Raw genomic sequence first — 21,768 nt, forward strand, 5'->3', positions numbered from 1 at the left:
CTGGAGAAAAAACCCAGATTGGATGCATACAAGTCAATCTTACACACTGTACTATCTCTCCAGTCCTCAATGGCAATGTTTAGTCATTACCAATAGGGATAAGTAATTTTATAAGTAGCTTATAGTATTTTCTGCTTTGTAAATTTTGTGCAAAGGCTGAAAGAGATGACTTTATATGTTACTTTAGAGTTTCCCGTGGAAATTTTATATTTTTATTGGTTAATTTTTAGTTTTATTTTGTTTTTGTTTGGAAATACACCCTTCTGGCCCTCATTAAGAGATATGACTGGATTTGTTTAGAGATTCACTCCTAGTTCTGATTGGATAAAAGGTATAATGTATCTAAGATCACATCTAGTTCTCACAAACAATATGTTTGACATTGGCTAACTTAAATATGGTGTATCTTTGAATAGGTCATTTGTATTTAGAAATTAAGATATTTATGGAATTTCAATTGTTATTTAGTTTGATAAAGATATAGATATTGATTTGATAAACAATGTCTATTCTTTTTATTTCTGTATTTTCTAGAGTTTTTGTTATCTTGATTCTTTCTCTTTTAATGAGTCTATATCTCATTAAACTTTTCATTTACACTCAAGTTTTATTTCTCAGGAAGCTTTCATTAAGCTTTATTATGATTATATCTTGAATTCATAACATGCTTCTAAAATATGGAGTCACTTGTTATGTTTCCCAAAATATTCTCCTCTGACTTGGCATCTCAGAAATGTCATCAATTTACCAATATATTTTATGAAGATTTCCATGTTCTTTTTACGTTTGAATATTTTGGTTTATATATTTGTTGAGATACTTTAACTTTTTAAGTTCTATATTCATATCTTTACTTAACTCTTTTATGTTACCTCCTCCAATTTTGTGCTTTATGCTTTTCTTCTGGGAAAATCATTTTTTAAAAAGCAATTCATTTTAAGTTCAAAATGGCAAATGAAGTATTTTTCTGCTTTTGCACATAGTTGAACTTCTTTCTTTTTCTAAAAATGATGTTGTGTTGTTATTTTTGGAATTTCCTTTATTTCTTTAGTTGTGGAGAGAAAAATACAGACAACCTGGATATACAAAGCCATAACCAATCACAGTGCTCCTCGTGGAGAGGAGTAAAAGAAAATAATACTAAGGGAGAAATTCTGTTTACCCAACATTCTCTGAGATAGTTTTCAACTCCTACAAAAACAAATAATCTTCATACTGTTTCTATTTGTGTATTATGGATTGATCTCGGATACTTTTCTAGAAGAAGGAAAAAATTATTTTAGACCCCACAGTAGTAAGAAATATTGAGTCTCAGTTATTAATGCTTTTCCTACTACATTCTCATCTAATATTTTTTGAGGGGATACCTGGTGATGTGCAGAACTTACTCCTTCTCTGCACTTTATGATCACTCTTAACAGTGCTCATGGGACAATAGGTGGTTCTGGGAATCAAATTCAGGTTGAACACATACAAAATGCATCCTAACAATGTACTCTCTCTCTGGCCCTCATATTATTCTAGAAACAAGATATCTAGTAATAGAGGAACTTACTTGTGAGGTACACTTATAGGAATTCTACACTTTCTGATCAACTTTTCAATGAATCAAATTTTTTTCTACAAATTATATTAAATCCAAAAAGCAATTGGAGAGAGATAGAGGATTTTTCTAATTTTTTCTATTTTTTTCTATTTTTTATTTTATTAAATATATTTTTTATTTAAGTATCATGATCATATTTGGTTTACAGTCATAACCAGAACACCCCCCTTCACCAGTGCAACATTACCCCTCCCCCCTTCCCATCCCCTGCCTGCTTTCGAGACAGGCATTCTACTACAGTAATTTTTTTTTTAAGTTCAGTAAGTTGTATTTTTTTCCTTAAAGGATAAGAGTAAAAAAAAATATAGTAAAGGTGTGATAGTGGCAATCGCCAATTTTTGCATAGGTCCAGAAAAATAAAGAAAATGAAAAAAAAAATCTTTGACCTGATTACAAAAAGGCCTCACCCCAGAAGTTTATTGGCATAAGACAGACTCTGGGTTCCAGGCATACCAGTCTATCCAACTCCAGTCATTCTCAAGGTCCGGGTGAAACTTTTTCACACTTTAGCTATAGTTGGTATCAGACTTTTATATTTAAAGACTCTGGATTCTGTGTATTTTTTTAATTGTTATTTTGACACTTTTATTTGGCAAGTTGTGCATACTACATTAATTTAAGGCATTCAGTTGTTCACATATCAATCCCACCACAAGTGTGATCTTAACCTTCACCAGTGTCTCCATCTCCCACTGACCACCGAAGCCTTCTCCATGGAGACGCACAATTATGTCATATAACTAGTAACAATACAAAGGCAAATAGAATTAATAAACTTACATTAACTTGGGAAGGTTTGAAGTGATTGTTATACATATCCATGTTGTAACTAAAGTCAATATCTAAGGATTTACTGGGCTGTGATTGCTGTGATTGCTCTCCTTTTGTGTCACTGATTGAGCTCATTGGCAAATTGTTGTGAAACTTTCCCAGAAGACCTCCTGTTATATCATTGTACTGACACTACTATAAAGTACTGAAGTGTGGATAGGGTCCAGAACTTATGAATCTAAAACAAATTTGGTAGCTTGGAACTTTGGTAAGGTTCAGTGGTAAAACAGAACATTTCAATCAGAGGGAGGGGTATACTGTAGGGCTGCTGTTCTTCATGCAGGAAGAGCATTCCCACCCTAATTCAACCAGGCCCAGACTGCCTTGGACACTTTAACGACCATTATTTTCTCTTGGAGCTTGATACAGGACCTGGTAGTTTTTATGGAGAGAAGATGGTGGTGGTAGACTGGGACTGCTGGGTTTTCAGATGGTGAGAACTCTGCCAAAACCCTTTCCAAAGAGACTTTGGAAATTATTCAGTCCTGTAGTTCAATCTCATCTGAGAGGATTTAACTTCTTATATTATTGTTTTCAGTCACAGAACTTAGCCATTTCTGTTAGAGGGTTTAAGGTGTGGTGTTGGGCTATTGTAGATTATACAGAAAGGGAACCTGCTCCTCTCCTTGATGACACTGCTACAGAGGTATCTTTCAGGACATGCTATCTGTGAATAATCAGCAGCCATTATTTTCTTTTAGCACCCAATAATTTTAGGGGAGGTAAGTGTAAGAATGATGAAGTCATATGATTTGAATTTGGAATCTATTGAAACTAAGCCTATTTGTCAGGAAAGGGCTCTCAAGTCATTCATAGGCTCCCTCTTCCACCAGCAATTTTTAACAGACAGCCTTCAATTCAGTGTGAAGCTTTGAGGGGACTGCTGTTTGGGTACAAGGATTCTGGTGATGCAGCTCAGATTCGTATAGTTGGAAGTGGTGAAAATCTCAAATAAGAGTTTAGGTTTTTATTTCTGGAAATGTAAAGCTAATGAGGCTTAAAGGACAAGGATATTTGGCAAACTAGTAGGTAGAAGAACTGTTTTCAAATTTAGTTAAGTCAATATTGTTAAAATTAATATGAACCTTCTCATAGGAGACAGAAATTAAGATTCTATTCTCCTTAAAAACTTCTCTTTATCTATTAGATACAATAAAATTTCTAAGCTTCCTGACTATATTTGAAACATTTAAATTGTGTTAATATTGAATAACGAGAAAAATTATATTACTACCAGATATGGTTGACCTGTGTGGATAAACATATGCATATATATGTGTGTGTGTGTGTGCTTATTTGTCCATTTAACCTGAACATATAACCTGCACATTATATCATTTGTTAATGAACTACTTAAACTATGAATAAAGGAGGTGAAAAAAATTGAATATTCAAATTCAAACAACAAAATTTGAATATTCACAAAAAGTGGTAAAGAGATAAAAATGAGAAAGTAGTGTATATAATTCTTTTTAAAAACTGAATAGCATGGCGCCGGAGCAGTGGTACAAGTGCTAAGGCATCTGCCTTTAGCTAGGACGGATAGTGGTTTTATTCCTTGGCATCCCATATGGTCCCCAAGCCAGGAGTGATTTCTGAGTGCATAGACGGAAATAACCCCTGAGTGTCAATGAGTTTGGGAACCCCCTCCAAAAAACCCTCAAAATTTAATAATAATTAGCTTAAATTTATAAATAGGTTTGAATAATTGAAGGGTGCATACAACATGGTTGTGTGCTGTTCCATCTCTAAATTTTATCATTTTGTATGTATGTTACTTAATTAAATACACAAATTATAATGGCAATGGCCATTGAAGTAATTTGAACAAGATATTTATAAAGAGTAGCATGTAATTGATCTTTCATACATCATTATTAGCTGAAGATATGTTAAAATAGAATTCAATGAAGGCATATATTTGTGCAAAGTAATTTGTATAAAGTACTGAGAAAAATTTGTATGGATATAAAAAAGGGATATATCTTGCAATAATTTTTGAAAGTAGATTTATGATAGCTTAAATGCCAATATTTTATAATTAAATAATATTATTTAAAATGTATTTTTATGAGCTTTCAGAAATTAACCTAAGGATGTAAGTGGCTAAGAAAATGTAGTTCAAATCATGTAAATTTTGTGATACCATCCATTCATATAGTTCTAGCAGAATTAAACCTCTACAGAAGATTAAATAATACATAATAAATATACTTTGAACTATTTTCTTAATAATCACAATGTCAAGAATACAAAATTACCATTCACATGTTAATGGAGCAAATTTGTTTATTGCTGCAAGTCCTGAAAATGCTTTAGAGACAAATTAAAAGAAATTTCTTTGATAGCTGCTGGGGAACAAAGTAGGAATGCTCTCCATCTTAAATTAAAAACACTGCAGGTGATGAGACATTTTTAATCAAGCTTATTTACATATTTTGAATATAGTTTATACAGTTGGGGTCTGAAAATGGTACTTCCTTAAAGCACTGGTATTATTCATGTGAATCATACATACATACATCATTTAATAGTGGCTATCATTCAGTGAAAGATCCCATCAAAGCAAAGTAAGCAATAAAAAAGTGAATTGTTTTCTCTAAATTTTCAGACCTCCACCAGTCAGTGAACTTGCTAGCAGAGGGACTACAGTTGGTGTTATTTCTGCAGCAGCCATCAATCAGAGTATTGTGTATTCCATTGTTTCAGGAAATGAAGAGGGTGAGTATATATTCAATTCACTTTTATCATACGCAGTAAATAAACTTATTTATACTTAGTTTTAGCGTCATTTTTTTAAAAAGGGGAGTACACTTGGCTATGTTCCAGGATTACTTCTTGATTTGCACTCAGAGATCATTCCTGATGATCATTTCTGATGGCTCTGGATACCAAATGGGGTAAGAGCCCAGGACAGCTACATGTAACACAAGCTCCCTACCCCTGTGTTAACTCTGTTTCCATTGATTATGGTTCTTATTCAATATATTATAATATATGTATATGTGTATGATATATATGTATATGATATATGTATGTATATGTGCATATATTATCCAATATCAAATTGTAGAAGTTTTTTCTTCCAGTCATTTAGAAATATCAGAATCATTTAAAAAAATAAAAGCTTTGTTCCTTCATCCTTTGTTACAGACATTATAAGTAATAGTTTCACTATCGTGTTGTTATGATCCTTATATTATTAAATATTTAAGATAATACCAGATAAATTTTTGATTATAAGTAATTTCAAATGCTTAGACTCACTGTTATAATAAAAAATATGTGATATAAACTGTTCACTTTAAATAAGAAATACAATATAAATGATGAATAAATTCATGTATATTAGGCACATAAATATGGAACAGAAACATAAATCAATTGAGTTTTCTCTATTGATTTCTTTACTGATAGGAGTGCTAGTCTCTAAGAATCAGATCAATATTTTTTTTTACTGAGTTGATGTTTATTTTAGCTATGGTCTACTGATAAGTTTTTGTTTTGCTTTGTTTTTATTCATATTTTGGATAACAAGACAATAGCTAATATACATTTAATTAATATCTAAATATTCAATATTTATCAGAGAGACCACAAGAAAATCATAGGCCTTTTAAAATCCTAAATGACTAAATATTTTAAAAATTCTTACATTTGAACAGGTGGTAAGGACTTACTTTATTTTTAAATGATTTCATTGGGCAATTTTTGTTTACAAGTTTGTAAATGTAGTAAATGCATTAGGAGAATGATATTATTTCAAGCAATGCATGTTTATGATAAAACATTGGACCTTTTCTACCCTTTTAAACTCTGTCTCATGTCATTAGTAGACTTCCCTTAAGACATATAATTATCTTCTCAATTCTAATATGCTAGATTAGGAAAGAGTACAACTCTTTCCTAAATATCAGTTACATTTACTTTTCCTTGGATTCTCAACATCAGGCTTAAGTTATGAATTATTAATCTATTATGATAATTTCTTTGATTTTTTTCTTCTTTGAAGACAGTAGAGTGTCAATAGACAATAGTAGTTCCTACTACCTCCTTGCCACTCAATATGATTATTATAGCATTTGATGTTATTTATTATGTAATAGGAGTTATTTTGGTCTATAGGAGTATAGCAGAAAACAAAATAGATGTCCATGTGTTCTACAACTCTGCCCCATTTCTCCACCATATATGGTTAGTAAAGTAGTATAAAATCAAACTGGAAAAATGATCAACAGCTGGACTATTTGATTCATGATAGTTGGTTCTTCGAGGTGCAGAAGAATTTGATACAATAATTTCACATTGGCTATTGTAACTCACAGAGGTTTATATAGTCAGGGTCTTCTAAATAGAGGCATACGTGTATTTGCAAGTTGGTCCAGATGTTCATGTAGGTATGATAATGCCACATCAGGTAAAATGAATGTTAATAGAAAAATAGGGCAACAGTTACTTTTGGTGCAGGAGCATTAAACATACCCAGAGGCATTTCCAGTTGTCCACACTATAACCCACAGTACTTGATGATTATGTTTTTCATTTCTGGATATTTGTATTCAATAATTTAACAACCTATAAAAGAAACATGGCAGTAAAGAGTATTAAGCTAATCAAAATCAGCAATTGTATAAAAATATGTGCAAATGAGAATGCTAAAAGAGGAAGATAAAAAGGCTTGCAAGATAAAAATCTACATCTCCTAATGTTCCCAGCTCATATTTTAAATATATGTAAGCAGCCATGAGCAATAGTACAGTAGGTAGGGACCTTGCTTGCCATGCATATAGAATACTTGGTCTGGGGACCGGGCGGTGGCGCTAAAGGTAAGGTGCCTGCCTTGCCTGCGCTAGCCTTGGACGGACCGCAGTTCGATCCCCCGGTGTCCCATATGGTCCCCCAAGCCAGGAGCAACTTCTGAGCACATAGCCAGGAGTAACCCCTGAGCGTTACCGGGTGTGGCCCAAAAACCAAAAAAAAAAAAAAGAAAAATACTTGGTCTGATTCACAGAATCCTATACGGTTTCCTGAGCACTGCAAGGATTAATTACTGAGTACAGAGTCAGCAGTGACCCTTGAGTTTTTCCGGTGTGCTCCCTCAAATCAAATTTGTGAAAATTTATTTAAAAATTACATGTGGATAAATTACTTAAATGTATTTAGAATAGTAAATATTTTTTCTAAATAACCAACATTATTTAGAACAACTGCAAAAACACTTTTATAAAAGTTCTCTAAATTGTTATCAAAAGAACATTGATTTCCAAGAAAATAATGCCTTAAATTATAAAAGTATATGATTACATGTTCATAAATATTATAAAAAAGAGAAAAGCTAAAATTTCTGAGGAATAATGACATTGATAATTTCAAGAGGTAAAACCGGTGTCAGAGATATAGTATATGAGATATGACTAGTCTTGCATGTAGTTAACATGGTTTTATCCCCAGGACCACATATCATTTGTTGAGCACAGAGCCAGGGATAAGTTTAGAGCACAGATTACTCCTCGTGGAAAAAGAAGTGTAAGTAAGTCAGTATTTTCTCACTTGTGAGCTTTTTTTATTTTCTTTTGGAGTGGGGCACACCCAGTGGCACTCAGGAGTTACTCCGTGGCACTCAGAATTGCTCCTGGCAAGCTCAGGGCACCACATGGCATACCTGAAATCGAACCTGTGTCAATCCTGGATGAGCTGTATGCCCTACCACTGTACTACCACTCAGGCCTTGTGTGTATCATTCTTAAAAATGAATGCGTGTTTTTTAAAAGTGCTATGTAATATGTTTTCTTGTAGTGTTTGGAAAATAACCCAAGAAACATATTTTAATTCTAGATAAATTTGGAATCAACAATGTCACGGGAGTTATCTATGTGAATGCCCCTTTGGATTATGAGACAAGAACAAGCTATGTCCTTCGAGTCCAAGCAGATTCCCTAGAAGTTGTCCTTGCCAATCTCCGAGTTCCTTCAAAAAGTAAGTTAAAATTATTGCAGAATATCGAGAATTTTAAAATGATTATTAAAAAAATGCGTGGCTGAATTGATTTATCGGTGGAAAAAAATGGAATGGTACAGAGTGACTGCCTATTCTGAATTTATATTTGAGTAAAATGTTTTATTATTATAGTGTATTTCCATATAATTTATGTAAAATGGGAAAAACAGTATCAATGTCTAAGATAATTTATAGTTATTTTAAATCTAGCATCCTGCAAAAAGCTGTACTTATGAAACTTCCAGGCGTTAAAATCTAGCAATACATTCATATAAATAAAAGTCATAAGTGATATTCCTTACTTCTTTAAGGAGACATTTCTAGAACCTCTTACAACAATTTGAAAGTAACCACTGATGTGTTCAGCATATAATTCCTTCATTCAGTTTATAGAAATTTACCAACATCTTTCCATGAAGATAAACTTCTCCATTTTCAAATAATTTTTACTGTGTGACTGGTTTTCAAATTAATTAACTCAGTAGCCCTAATTCAAGTGTGATTCCTCAGAAAGCAGGTTTTTTTTTTCTATTTTAATTTTATGGGTCAGCTGATATTATTTTTAAAGCTACTGAAGTCTGCTTTTGTTGTTTTGTAATCTGATTTGTTATTTCAAATGAGAGAATAGCTACATAACCAAAAGCCTGAACTCACTTCCAAACTTCCATAATGTAACAAATAGATTTTCTGTCCTCAAATATATCCAACTCATTAGAAAATGTTGAAGTCTAGACGTGATTTGGTAAGGATCATTGTTCTGATGGTTGCTTTTATTCTTCTTAAAAGTGCCACTCATTACTTTTTCTTTGCTTTTCTTTTTCTTTTTTTCCTTTTTGCCACAGTGCTATGTTCTTCTCTAAGCATACTCCTGCATCTGAAGTAACTTTTTTTAAATATTCTTTTCTTTTTTGTTTTTGATTTTGGGGCCACACCCAGAGGCGCTCAGAGGTTACTCCTTGCTCTGCACTCAAAAATTGCTCCTGGCAGGCTTGGGGGACAATATGGGATGCTGGGGATTGAACCCTGATTTGTCCTGGATCATGCAAGGCAAATGCTATTACACTGGCTCCTTGAAATAATGTTTTATTATAATTAATTCCTATAATGTAAGACTGTATTAGGTTGTAATTTGTCTTTTAGTACAGTCCTCAGCACAGGTTTATTTTCTATATTACCCTGCATTATTTTTTCCCTTAAATATATGACCACATTTTATTTCTTTGACATCAATTTTATTCCAGGATCTAGAGAAATAGTACTGGAGGTTAAGTCTTTGATTTGGATGCCACTGAACCAAGTTCAATTTCTGGCAACATATATGATCCCCTGATTCCCTCAGGAGTAACATCTCAGCCCAGAGACAGGAGTAATTTCTGAACACAGCTGGCTTTTACCCCAATTCAAGTTTAGTCCTATTTTCTTTTATAACTAAACTGTCATAAACAATATTAATACACCATTTTTCAATAGGATCTGGTGTTATTTATGAGCTTTCAAATGGCTTACTTTTTTTTATAAATAAGCAATCTTATCAAATTATTGCCAATCATAAATATTTGCAACTAAAATTATAGTTCTATCGGAGAAATATGCTTAGGATAGAACTGAATGTAACATATTATGAATAGCTTTAAAGAATGAATATCTTACCTCTAGGTAAGTGTGCATTAATTTTTCTGAAATCACTGACTCACTCCTCTCTGGTCCTTCAGATTTGCAAGATTTGTATTCATACACTGTATTCATATTTTCTCTCTTTGCTCACATTCCCACCATTAATTTTGACAAAACAATTACCTCTGCTTAATATTTATTTGATGAATTGCCTAATACAGGCCTTTTAATATCATATCAAAACCAGAAAGATTTTTTCTAATAACTCAAAAGATCTGAGTTCATCTGAAGAAATATGGAAAATTATCAAGAACAAAAGAAGACTGATATTTGACATAATGTCACAGAAACATATTAAGACAGCTGCCAAAAATTCCCCCATATTATCTTTGTTTTCAGCTTTAATAAGAGAAACAACGAACATTTTATAGTTTAGTTTAATTTACAGAAGTCAGTGATAAGAGTACTTTTTAAAATTTTATATTGTTTATTATTAACTTAACGTAAAATTAAAAAATCCCTAGAAATTTTTTTTAAATATCATTTTATTTGATTTAACAACAAGCCTTTAAATCATAAATAAACGGCATACAAATTAAGATAAGTCTTAGCTTGTAATATATCAACTCAAGTACTATTGATTTCATGTTATGGTTTTGCTTTAGGGTACAAGCTTGTAACACTTCATTTTCTTCACTTTTCTAGTACCAATAAGGTCTGTGCCAAACAACGCTAATGACTCTACTTTTGATTGACTGACTTGCTCAAGCATTGCTCTTACTATTTAAGTAATAACATTGCAGCATGGTTTTTTTTAAAATTCTCAAATCCCAGGTATATTCAGATTTGTATTTACACTAGAAACATAGAGCCTCAATTTAAAAATGTTATTATTTTGTGATTACTTTAAAAATAGAAGACTACAGGGTCCAGAGAGATAGCATGGGGGTAGGGCATTTACCCTGCATGCAGAAGGATGGCATCCCATATGGTTCCCAGAGTCTGCCTGGGGTGATTTCTGAGATTTCTGAGTGTAGAGCCAGAAGTAACCCCTGAGTGCTGCCAATTATGACCCCAAAACCAAAATAAATAAATAAATAAAAAATTGGAGACCACATTATGAGGACTAGAGGTAGTATATGAGTTAAGTTGCTTGGCTTGCATACTGTGGACCCAAGTTTCATTCCTGGCAACTCTAAGCACTGCCTGATGTAATTCTTGAGCACAGTCAGGAATAATCACTGAGCATTGAGTACAGTAGGCCCCAAAAAGTAAATAATAAACAGATAAAGTTAAAGAAATAACCACTTTTCTTAGGTCATTATAGAATTTTTCCCAAAATATGTTTGTTCTGTTTTTAACAATCTTCAGTGTCTTATTTCTTGTTTTTTTTTACCTAGATTCCAAAGTATCAATTAAAATTGATATATATATATACCAGTTACACTCCAGCAGTCATCAAATCCTAAGAACTTGCTCTTATACATAGAGCTCATATTTTTTTAAATCTTTACTGGCAATGATAGCTTATTTTATGTTGTTTTAGTAAACTGGTAGATAGTAACAAACTACATCCATTTTTTGAGTTTGAATTGGTGAAATCATGCATAAAGCATAAAAAAGTGAAAATAAAACATTCATTGCGATTCTATAAACAATAAACAAAATAACTTGATTCTCACATATCTTAACATGGACAGTATCAAAAGAACTGCAAGAATGAAATGCACGTCAATACTTTTTCAAATTTTTGCAATTAAATTGAATTTGGAAATCAGGGAAAAAAGTACTTTTGTCATTTAATAATATACCATTCTGGTCATGGAAGTGATCTAAAGCAAGGAGTTGATCAAATTAAGAAGTCTGTTTGAGGGCCCGGAGAGATAGCGCAGCGGCGTTTGCCTTGCAAGCAGCCAATCCAGGACCAAAGGTGGTTGGTTCGAATCCCGGTGTCCCATATGGTCCCCCGTGCCTGCCAGGGGCTATTTCTGAGCAGACAGCCAGGAGGAACCCCTGAGCGCTGCCGGGTGTGACCCAAAAACTAAAAAAAAAAAAAAAAAAAAAAAAAAAAAGAAGTCTGTTTGAGAATAAGTCTTATTTAAATCTAATGAGCTAAGTCAGATCCAATAAACAAGTTACTAATCAATTTGTCAAAAGGAGATTAAATAAATTTATAAGGTTATCCGTGCCTATCTCTCTAAGACACAGGCGAAGGTTTAATTTTAGGGGTCACATTTTCATTCAGTTAAAATGAAGAAGCAATATCCAAAAGTTTATATTATAATAATGAGTATAATTTATGTATCCTTATTATTAATCAAGTGAAAGGAAATATTTTCAAGAGAGAGAGAATGGTAGGACATAAACTGATAAATATATTTAAGAATATATGTTTTAAGAATAAGTATTATGGAAGACACTTAGCTGGACCACATACTAATTATAGTTATGCCAAAATGAAATAGTAAAAAGACTTGATATAAAAGAAGAATGTATTTCTATAGAAATTTTATCTTTCTCAACATTTTATTTTTTATTAATTAAAAATTTTTATAGCTTGCATTGAAGTTTAGTTTACATATTATATTGACTACAACCAGAAGCAAGGAATTTCATTTCTCAGTATAATAAGCATAAAAATACAGATTTACATTTCACTGTAAAACACAAGATTTATTATAATTGCTCTTCAAAACTAATATTTTTATTCCTAGGAATGTCTATAATTTTAGGTAATTATAATTTTGTTACTATTTTTCCTCCTCTTGTTATTGTGTACCTAATTATTACCAGACTTCCTATATAATACCTTAAAATAATTATAATATAAAGTAAAGTAGTATTTTAACTCTGTCATTCTCTTTTTTTTTCTTTTTTTCTTTTTTCATCATTTTTTTATTTAAACACCTTGATTACATACATGATTGTGTTTGGGTTTCAGTCATGTAAAGAACACCCCCCATCAGCTGTGCAACATTCCCATCACCAATGTCCCAAGTTAACGCTGTCATTCTCAATTCTGGAAGCTTTTGTTTGTTGTTTATATATTATATTTGTCATTAATACTTCTTTATTGCTATTGCTGTTTTATTTTAAAAGGATGTAGATAACTCCATTGAAGTGTTTAGGAGTCCACATACTTTTATTCCTATTATTCTCATTATTCCTCTATTATTCTCAGCAAAGGAACCAGTAACTAATCAGTTTAATGGTTTGAAGATACAGGGCTACTCCAGCATTATAACAATGCTGGGACATGCTTGCATCCCAATTGCTTTTGAAATATGGCCTCCTAGTCTGTGTCTGGTGATTTGTGGACTATTTATTGCCCAGGATCAACTTAGGTTAGGCTCCCTAACCAATATACTATCTCCCTACCCCTGAAATTGCTGTTCATAGTTTATCAAAATACATAAAACTGTTATTTACACAAATATATACCAATGATCAATGTATGCAAAATGACATATGCAGATACTTTATGCATTAGAATATTGAAAAATTTGAATTTCTATATTTCCATTAATATTAAGAGTTGTAATATAATTACTTGACACCAAATGTCAATATCTCTCCACCACCATATTTAGAACCCTTTCTGCCTTTACCCTCCAATCTCTACCCATAGTAAGTGAGGTGTGGCATGAATGTGATACTAACACCAACCAATAAAAGTGTGCATGGGAACTTTTGAGAAATCTGCTCTAAACCCTCATGGAATTTGGGCAGAGAACATTGGGATTCCAAAACTACCTTCTTATAGTTGTTAAATACCCATGGGTTCTGAAAGATAGCGCAACAGTTTATGTGCTTTTTATGGCAAAAAGCTGACATAGATTCTACTCCAATCACTTCATATGGTCCCTGGAGCATCTACAAATTAAACATGACCAGATATAGAACCCTAAACCAGAGAGACAACTGAAAAAAATCAAGAAAGGAAGTGGATATATAGAAAACTATGCTTTATGTGTATTTGAAATTTTTCGTGTGCACTTTTCACATAATCCTCAAGGACCTACTCATATAAAGCTCTGCTCTCTTAGAAGTGACAGATAAGAAGAAATAAATAAATGATTATTTGTTAATGAACAAATGCTGTATTTCTTAGACTACTACTTGGACCTTAACTGCTTTTATAACAACATTTCTTCAAGAAGAATTTGAAAAAGTTATCTTGACTAACTCAATCTATTAGTCTAATATCATCTTCTTGTGCCATATCACGTAGCTATTTTATTAAGATACTTTTTTTTGCAATCATTATTTATGTTAAATATAAAAATTGAATGCACTTCAATTTTATGTAAGAAATGCAGACTTTTTAATATTGCATTTAATATATGAATTTTATCAAGTAAAAATCTATGATTTGAATGGATAAAAATAGATAAAAATCATGAGACAGCAATAAAGCATTTTCTATCAAATAATGCATATTCTGTATTTATTGTTTAGAGATAATTGAATTGTAATTAGTTTTTACTTGATAAAAGTTAGTTGTCATGCTAAAACATGGTAAATTATATTTACATATGGTTATATATATATATATATATATATATATATGATTACATATCACTTTGGGAGCAAATATACACCGCCTCTGTGACTTTCTACTCAGGTATTATAGGTGACAGGATCACAGGGCCAAAATTGGTACTAGAATCAAACCCAGATCAGCTGTATATAAGGTATTTGCCTTCCCACTGTACTAATTTTTGGCTGATAAACATGACTAATAGTAATGTTATTTTTTTAATAAAAGAACGTATTAAATATTGGAATTATAGTAAAATTTTAAATTTTTAACTGATGAAAAAATTTTAAGAAAATGCTGTTAAGTTTTATTTAATTGAATGATTTTGCTGAAAATATGAAAGAGGAAGAACCTGATCCCTGACTAGCCAGCATCATGTGCTCAGAATTTAAAACTGGAGAAAAGAGGGCTGGAGTAGTGACACTAGAGGTAAGACATCTGTCTACCTTGCAAGTACTAGCCTGAGACGGACCTTGGTTTGATCTTCCGGTGTCCCATATGGTCCTCCTAAGCCATGAGCGATTTCTGAGCACATAGCCAAGAGTAATCCCTGAGTGTCAACGGGCATGGCCCAAAAACCAACCAACCAACCAACCAACCAACCAAACAAACAAACAAAAGAACTGGAACAAAGAGGGGGCCTAGATTAGTGTTAACTGGGAACACTGTTAACAATACTGCAGCCTATCTAGGTCTGATTTCACCACCCCATACCTGTTAGTGGGTGGTGAAAGTGGATTCCTATTGATTCTGAGCACAAATTTTACCCATATTTATGACCAAATCAGGAGTAAATTTTTGGGGATGCTGGAAAATTGCATTCATTTTAAACATTATTTTTATTTCAATATATGTATATATAAAGATTTATAATTCAGTGCTAGAATTTTATTATCATTCCATGAAATTGTTATGCTTCTTCCTTCTAAAGCTAATTTAATAAATGGGATTGGACTGTGAGAATATCATGTAGAGTATTTGCCTTGCACATGCCCTACTTAAATTCAATGCTCAGCATCTGAGCTATCCAGGAGTGATTCCTGGGCACTAAGGAACCAAGAATAGGACCTTACTACAAATTGTGCCTCCCCCAAAATAAACAAAATGAATTGTGATAGCAATCATAAAATTTATAGTACTTTCTCACTCCTGTTTTAAAAGTCAAAAAGCTATTATGAATCTGGACCATACAAATAATGCTTAATTCAATATATGAAACTGAGGGCAAGGGTATGTGAAAATATTGAGCATACACACCTCCATCTTTCCCTAATAAAAAAGATGGCAAAACCTTAAAAAAAACTGTAATCTGCAACTAATTCTGAATTATAGTTCAAGGAATCAGCCCCAAGAAAAGTAAAATGAAGGAACATACTTCAGCCCTTAAAGTGAAGGAATGTACTTCTATTTTTCACTATTCCTAGAAAAAAAAAGGTATTTATAACCATAGAGACAACTTGGTTTATTGAGAAAGGACACTGAAAGCTTTGATTGTAATCCCTGAGTAAACATGTTTTTCTTACTTTGAATCTTGAATTTTGACTAAAGAAGTGATAGTAGCTATATCTCATTGACTCAATCTTTGATTCTGAGAATCATAACTCTCACAGTTCAATGTATCCTTATAAGTCCTGTATTAAAATGCTTTTTGGAAAGTGTCTTAATTTACTATATAAAAATAAATTACAGTAGTGTATATTAATTTGAATTAGAATTAGACAAAGTCAATGTCAAAATAATTTCCTCAAAATTTTCAGAAGGTGTAAAACATTCTGAGAGTAATATGCTCATAAAAATAGTGTTTAGAAAAATAGTACTCCTCAGCTTCTATTTTGAAGGCTACATTCACAGAAATGGGTAATTTTAAAGTTAATGGGAAAAGTTGTCAATGTGGACACAAGCACATAATTTACTTATTATAGACAGTCTATAATAATCTGTAGTTTATTTTCATCACTGTTAGCAAATTTCTCATTAATTCCACTTGCTATACTAAAAGTTTTAGGTAAAATCATATATGATATAATAGTCTGGTTATTGGTTTTTTATTTCAGTGGTTACATGCAGTTTTTTTCCTAATTTTGTTATTAACCTTTCAGCAAAAATAAAATTATGTTTTAGATATGATTGATTTAAAGCAACATCAAATCTAAAATAGAAAATACTTAAATGAATCTCAAAACATTCCATATTGGTACCTAGATACTAAAACATAAAATATATACCAGTAAAACAAAATGCAGTCATTCTGAGCAAAAGATTGAGAAATAAGTAGTGACATTTTTAAATCAAGTTGCTTTATATAATCTTTTAATGTCACGCAATTATTACTCAATTCCATCTAATAAACACAATATAATATTTTCTTCTGCATTTTATTTTCTAATTTAAATCTAAAACTTCTTGATATCTACTTCACAAATATGACAACAATTTTAAAAGTATATGCATATCTATATTCCTTACAACACTTACTAATATAGCGAGGATATTAAAACATCACAAATATCTGACAGGTGAACAAATGAAGAAGTTTGATTTGATACTAACAAAGAAATAATATGCAGCTATTAGAAAAGATTATATATAATCTGCATATTATATATATTTATATTTGCATATTATATATACATATATATATATAAATCTGAAATAAGGCCAGAGCAGTGGCGCAAACACTAATCTAGGAAGGACTGCGATTTTACCCCTCATCGTCCCTTATGATCCCCCAGCCAGGAGCGATTTTTGAGCACATAGTCAGGACTAATACCTGAGCATCACTCAAAAATTTAAAAAAAAAACTCAAATAAGCACATGTATTGAATGAATTAACTGATCTGTGGCAAGCAAAGCAATAAGACAAAAGAATAAACAGTATTTGTAATAATAATCCTTAACCTTTGATTATGAAAATGAAATTATCTAGTCATGTGTGTATGTTTGTGATGTGTAAGTCAAATAGGAGTGCAGATAATGGAATAGGGCAGGTGAAAGAGTAAAGAGGTCCACTAGAAATATCATTAGAGCAGTGATGGAGAGTTTCAGGCATTTTCGTGTAGGTGACTTGCAATAAATGTGGATAGCACATATTGTAAACATATATATTCTTTCTTAGCAGGCATTCAGTCGCATAACTATCCTTGTATGCTATTTAAGATAAATTTTCAACTATACTAAGGTGTCTGTGGAAAATTCAAATCTGTTCTCAAGACTCTTTTGATGCTCAGTGGTTACTCCTGGCTAGGCGCTCAGAAATTGCCCCTGGCTTGGGGGGACCATATGGGATGCCGGGGGATTGAACCATGGTCCTTCCTTGGCTAGCGCTTACAAGGCAGACACCTTACCTCTAGCACCGCCTCACCGGCCCCAGTTCTCAAGAGTCTTTAACTAGGTAAAATTTAACCTCTGAAAACAAGAGCAATGACACCCAAAGTAAAAAAAAAATTATGATCTCTAACCTCCTTAACAGTTGATACTAAGGTTTTTTATACAATGCACTGGTGGACATGCGTATTTAAGTTGCTCCCATTAGTGTTAGCAGAGAATACTACTATATTTCTATGAAACCAATTCATATTAATTGTAGGTAATTTAAATAAAAATTGTAGAAATCTTAAAATTAATCTGTAAGAAATATCAGTGATCCTTTGCAGATATTATCCCTTTGTAGATATTGAGGCATTTCATTTAGAAATTACTTTCTAATTAAGTATTAAAATTTCTATAGTAACATAACTCTTGCTTTTGGGCATCTATAATGAATTTCCATCTATAATAAAAATGTCATTTCTTTTTTTCCAGGCAATACAGCCAAAGTGTATATAGAGATTCAGGATGAAAATGATCACCCCCCAGTCTTTCAAAAGAAATTCTATATTGGTGGTGTATCTGAGGATGCAAGGATGTTTACTTCGGTACTGAGAGTTAAGGTATGAAAAGAAAATGTACTAAGATCTAAAGTACAACTCATATTTTAAAGATCAATTATAATCACTTTATTTTTCTTTAGTACTTCTATTTGTTTTCTGGGGGACCACACCCAGTTATGCTCAGGGGTTACTCCTGGCTTGGGGGACCATATGGGATGCCAGGGGATTGAACCGTGGTCCCTCCTAGGTCAGCCGCTTGCAAGGCAAACACCCTAACTCTGCACCACTGCTCTGGCCCCACTCCTATTAAAAAAAATATCCTGGGTTTGGTGGTGGTAACTACAGTACTTAGGATGGGTCTCAGGAGTCCTGGGTACTTCTGCAAAATGAGGTGGTGGATTCTAGCAGTCAGGAAGGAAGGTGAGACATCAGCATTACAGTTTCACAAAAACTGCTCCTTTTGTCAAGAGCCTCCTTTGTGTATCAAATGGGGGAGCCAGAGAAATTAGTTCCACATTTGGCAAGATAGAATAAGACTTTTACTTTTACTTTAAGACTATAGCAAGGAACTTTGAAGTGCCTTCTTGGGTAGGGAAGGTAAAGAAGACCATCTCAAGTCCCGTTCTTAATCATATTAATAAGCTGTGTATGTGCCTATCAATACCAGGGCCTCCCATGAAGGCAAGTGTTCTACTGTTAAATTGCATGCCTAACCTTATACGTTCCTGTAAAACAAGTACACAAGTATACTTCTCATTCTACCTCATTGTTGGTTGTGGGGTTAAGATATGGGGGAGTGACTTAAAAACTATAGCTTCAAGAGCAAGGAATTAGAAATAGTTAATCTTGGTAGATAAACTCTATGGTTTAGGCCCCATATTTAGGTAGCCGAACATAATTTCCCCTTTATATCTGCTTGCAGGGAACGGGGGGGGGGGGGGAAGCCTATAAGTTTCCAAGTAGTCGTAATAAACAAGTAGCAATTGGAGTTTCATAAAGTGGGAAGAAGGAGGCAATTACTTGAGAATAATTGCAAGCTCACCAACTGAGGAAAGGGGACGTTTCCTGTCTTAATTTCTATAAGCACCAACACAGATAACTATGTATCTTTTTGGTGTTTGCACTATGTAATGCTTTCTATGCCTGTTGATTTTGTTGTAAAATTTGTGTGCATTAAATATGTTATTTTGTCAAAAAAAATCCTGGGTGGACAGAGATGTTAAAGGCCTTGCCTTGCAAGAAGAAGGTGCTAACCTTCTTCAATCCCTGGAACCAAGTCATCCTCTGACCACTACCAGTAATACACTCTGAGCATAGCCTGGAATAGTCCTCAAGCACCAGTGAGTATGACCCCAAATCTCTGTCAAAATGATATTGTCAATAAAATTGTCAGAGAGATAGTAAGGAGGAGGTAAAGCAATTTTCTTGCACACAGTTGATCCAGGTTTTATCACAGTTGTTGGGATCACATTAGATTCCAACCCACATATGGTCCTCACTAGCCTACCTGGAGTGATTCCTAATGGCAGAGCCAGTAGTAAATCCTGAAAGCCACAGACTACCAGCCAAAATAAATAAACATGGAAACATTTGGCCTTCATTATCCACATTATATACATATTATGAAATTATATAGATATTAAGAGGTAAATATAAGCAACATTTTGGTCTAAACTTTAATATAAAATCAGAACAAACTATATATTATATATTATTATATATATTAAGTATAATCCTATATTAAACTATATATTTCTTCAATAGATTTTATTCTATATATAATAAAATATTTGCCAGGAGATCCTGACAGGCTCTAGGGACAATATGGGATGCCAGGAATCAAACCCAGGTTAGCCACATCAATATAAGCATCTTAGTCAGTGTCTTATCTCTCAAGACTGAAATTATTTTTAACTTTTATTTTTATTTTATTTTGGGGTCACACCCGGCAGTGCTCATGTGTTACTCCTAGCTCTATGCTCAGAAATCACTCCTGGCAGGCCCAAGGGACCATATGGGATGTCGGGATTCGAACCACTGTCCTTCTGCATACAAAGCAAACGCTCTACCTTCATGCTATCTCTCCAGCCCCCAGTTTTAATGTTTAAATAGTTCAAAATAAGGAGAAAACTCAAATAGGATTAGTTAACAGAAATAAAAATCAGATTGATGTAGCTAATCTCAAAAAAAATATGACCTAAAACATCTTAAGGAGAAAAAAAATAGTAGGAAAATGTAAGATCACTGAGCCATATAAAGACAAGCTTGACCAAGAAAGGGCATAATCAAATGTTAAATTCTGTGGATCGAAGACCCTGTGATTTTTTTATATAACAACTTACAATAATATGATAATTGGGGGACTGAGAAATACAAGAAATCAATTGTTAAAATATTTCTTTAATAATCTTAGTTATTCAAGACTTAAAAAGATGACTATAATAAGCTTGTTTCTATGTGGTATATGTTGGTTGCACATTCAGAATTGGTACAAATATTTGAGAGAAAGAAACTATTATTCTGGAAACAAAAAGTCACAGGAACAAAGATGCTATTTGTAGAATAAGACATTAATTATGGAGTTCTGGATGGTGATGGATGATGGTGAGATGGATGGAGAGGCCTTTCTCTGCCAGCCTGGGCCATGTGCCTGCAACTCCCCGCAGCCAATGGGTGTGAGGGTTCAGGATAGTGGTGAGGAAATGAACCACAACAGTCAGGTTTCAGGAGCCATGAAGCTTTCTTTAAGGAAAGGCCTAGCCACCACGTGTGGCTCCTATACTTAAAACTTTTTTTTGTTTGTTTTATTTTGTTTTTTGGGTCATACCAGGCAGTATTCAGGGGTTACTCCTGGCTCTATGCTCAGAAATTGCTCCTGGTAGGCTCAAGAGACCATATGGGATGCTGGGATTCGAACCACCGTCCTTCTGCATGCAAGGCAAACACCCTATCTCCATGCTATCTCTCTGGCCCTTATACTTAAACCTTTTACCCTGGCTCCATAGTCAGCCTTGCATACAACCTGTCTCCTCTCCCTCCATCCTGCTTCTCCCTGAATCTCCCTCTCAATCCTTGAATTCCCATTACACCCCTTAGGCAATCCTTTTGTTACCTGTCAAAGACCCCTCCCAAAAATGGGCTGGTGTTACCATCAGGTAAGGTTACACAGGAAGAATGGGGGATGGGGGTAACAGCCCTTCACTTACCTCGAGATTCTATACAAGAAATGGAAGACACTGTTTGAAATTTTTGCAGAAATGATTCCATTTATACATGTACAAAAACACATTACACATTATGAAATGAAAAAT

General features: G+C 33.2%; 1 protein-coding gene across 1 annotated transcript in view; it reads left to right on the forward strand.

Moving 5' to 3' along the window:
- PCDH15 (protocadherin related 15) overlaps positions 1-21,768 on the forward strand; it is a 1,226,762-nt gene that overhangs the window by 1,116,295 nt on the left and 88,699 nt on the right. Inside the window, exons 26-28 of the mRNA XM_049790532.1 lie at positions 5,049-5,158; positions 8,273-8,413; positions 18,390-18,517. Of these exons, the coding sequence (XP_049646489.1) occupies positions 5,049-5,158; positions 8,273-8,413; positions 18,390-18,517 (379 nt within the window). The remainder of the gene's footprint in view (positions 1-5,048; positions 5,159-8,272; positions 8,414-18,389; positions 18,518-21,768) is intronic.

Source organism: Suncus etruscus, chromosome 17 (assembly GCF_024139225.1).
Source record: "Suncus etruscus isolate mSunEtr1 chromosome 17, mSunEtr1.pri.cur, whole genome shotgun sequence".
Taxonomy (NCBI): Eukaryota; Metazoa; Chordata; class Mammalia; order Eulipotyphla; family Soricidae; genus Suncus; species Suncus etruscus.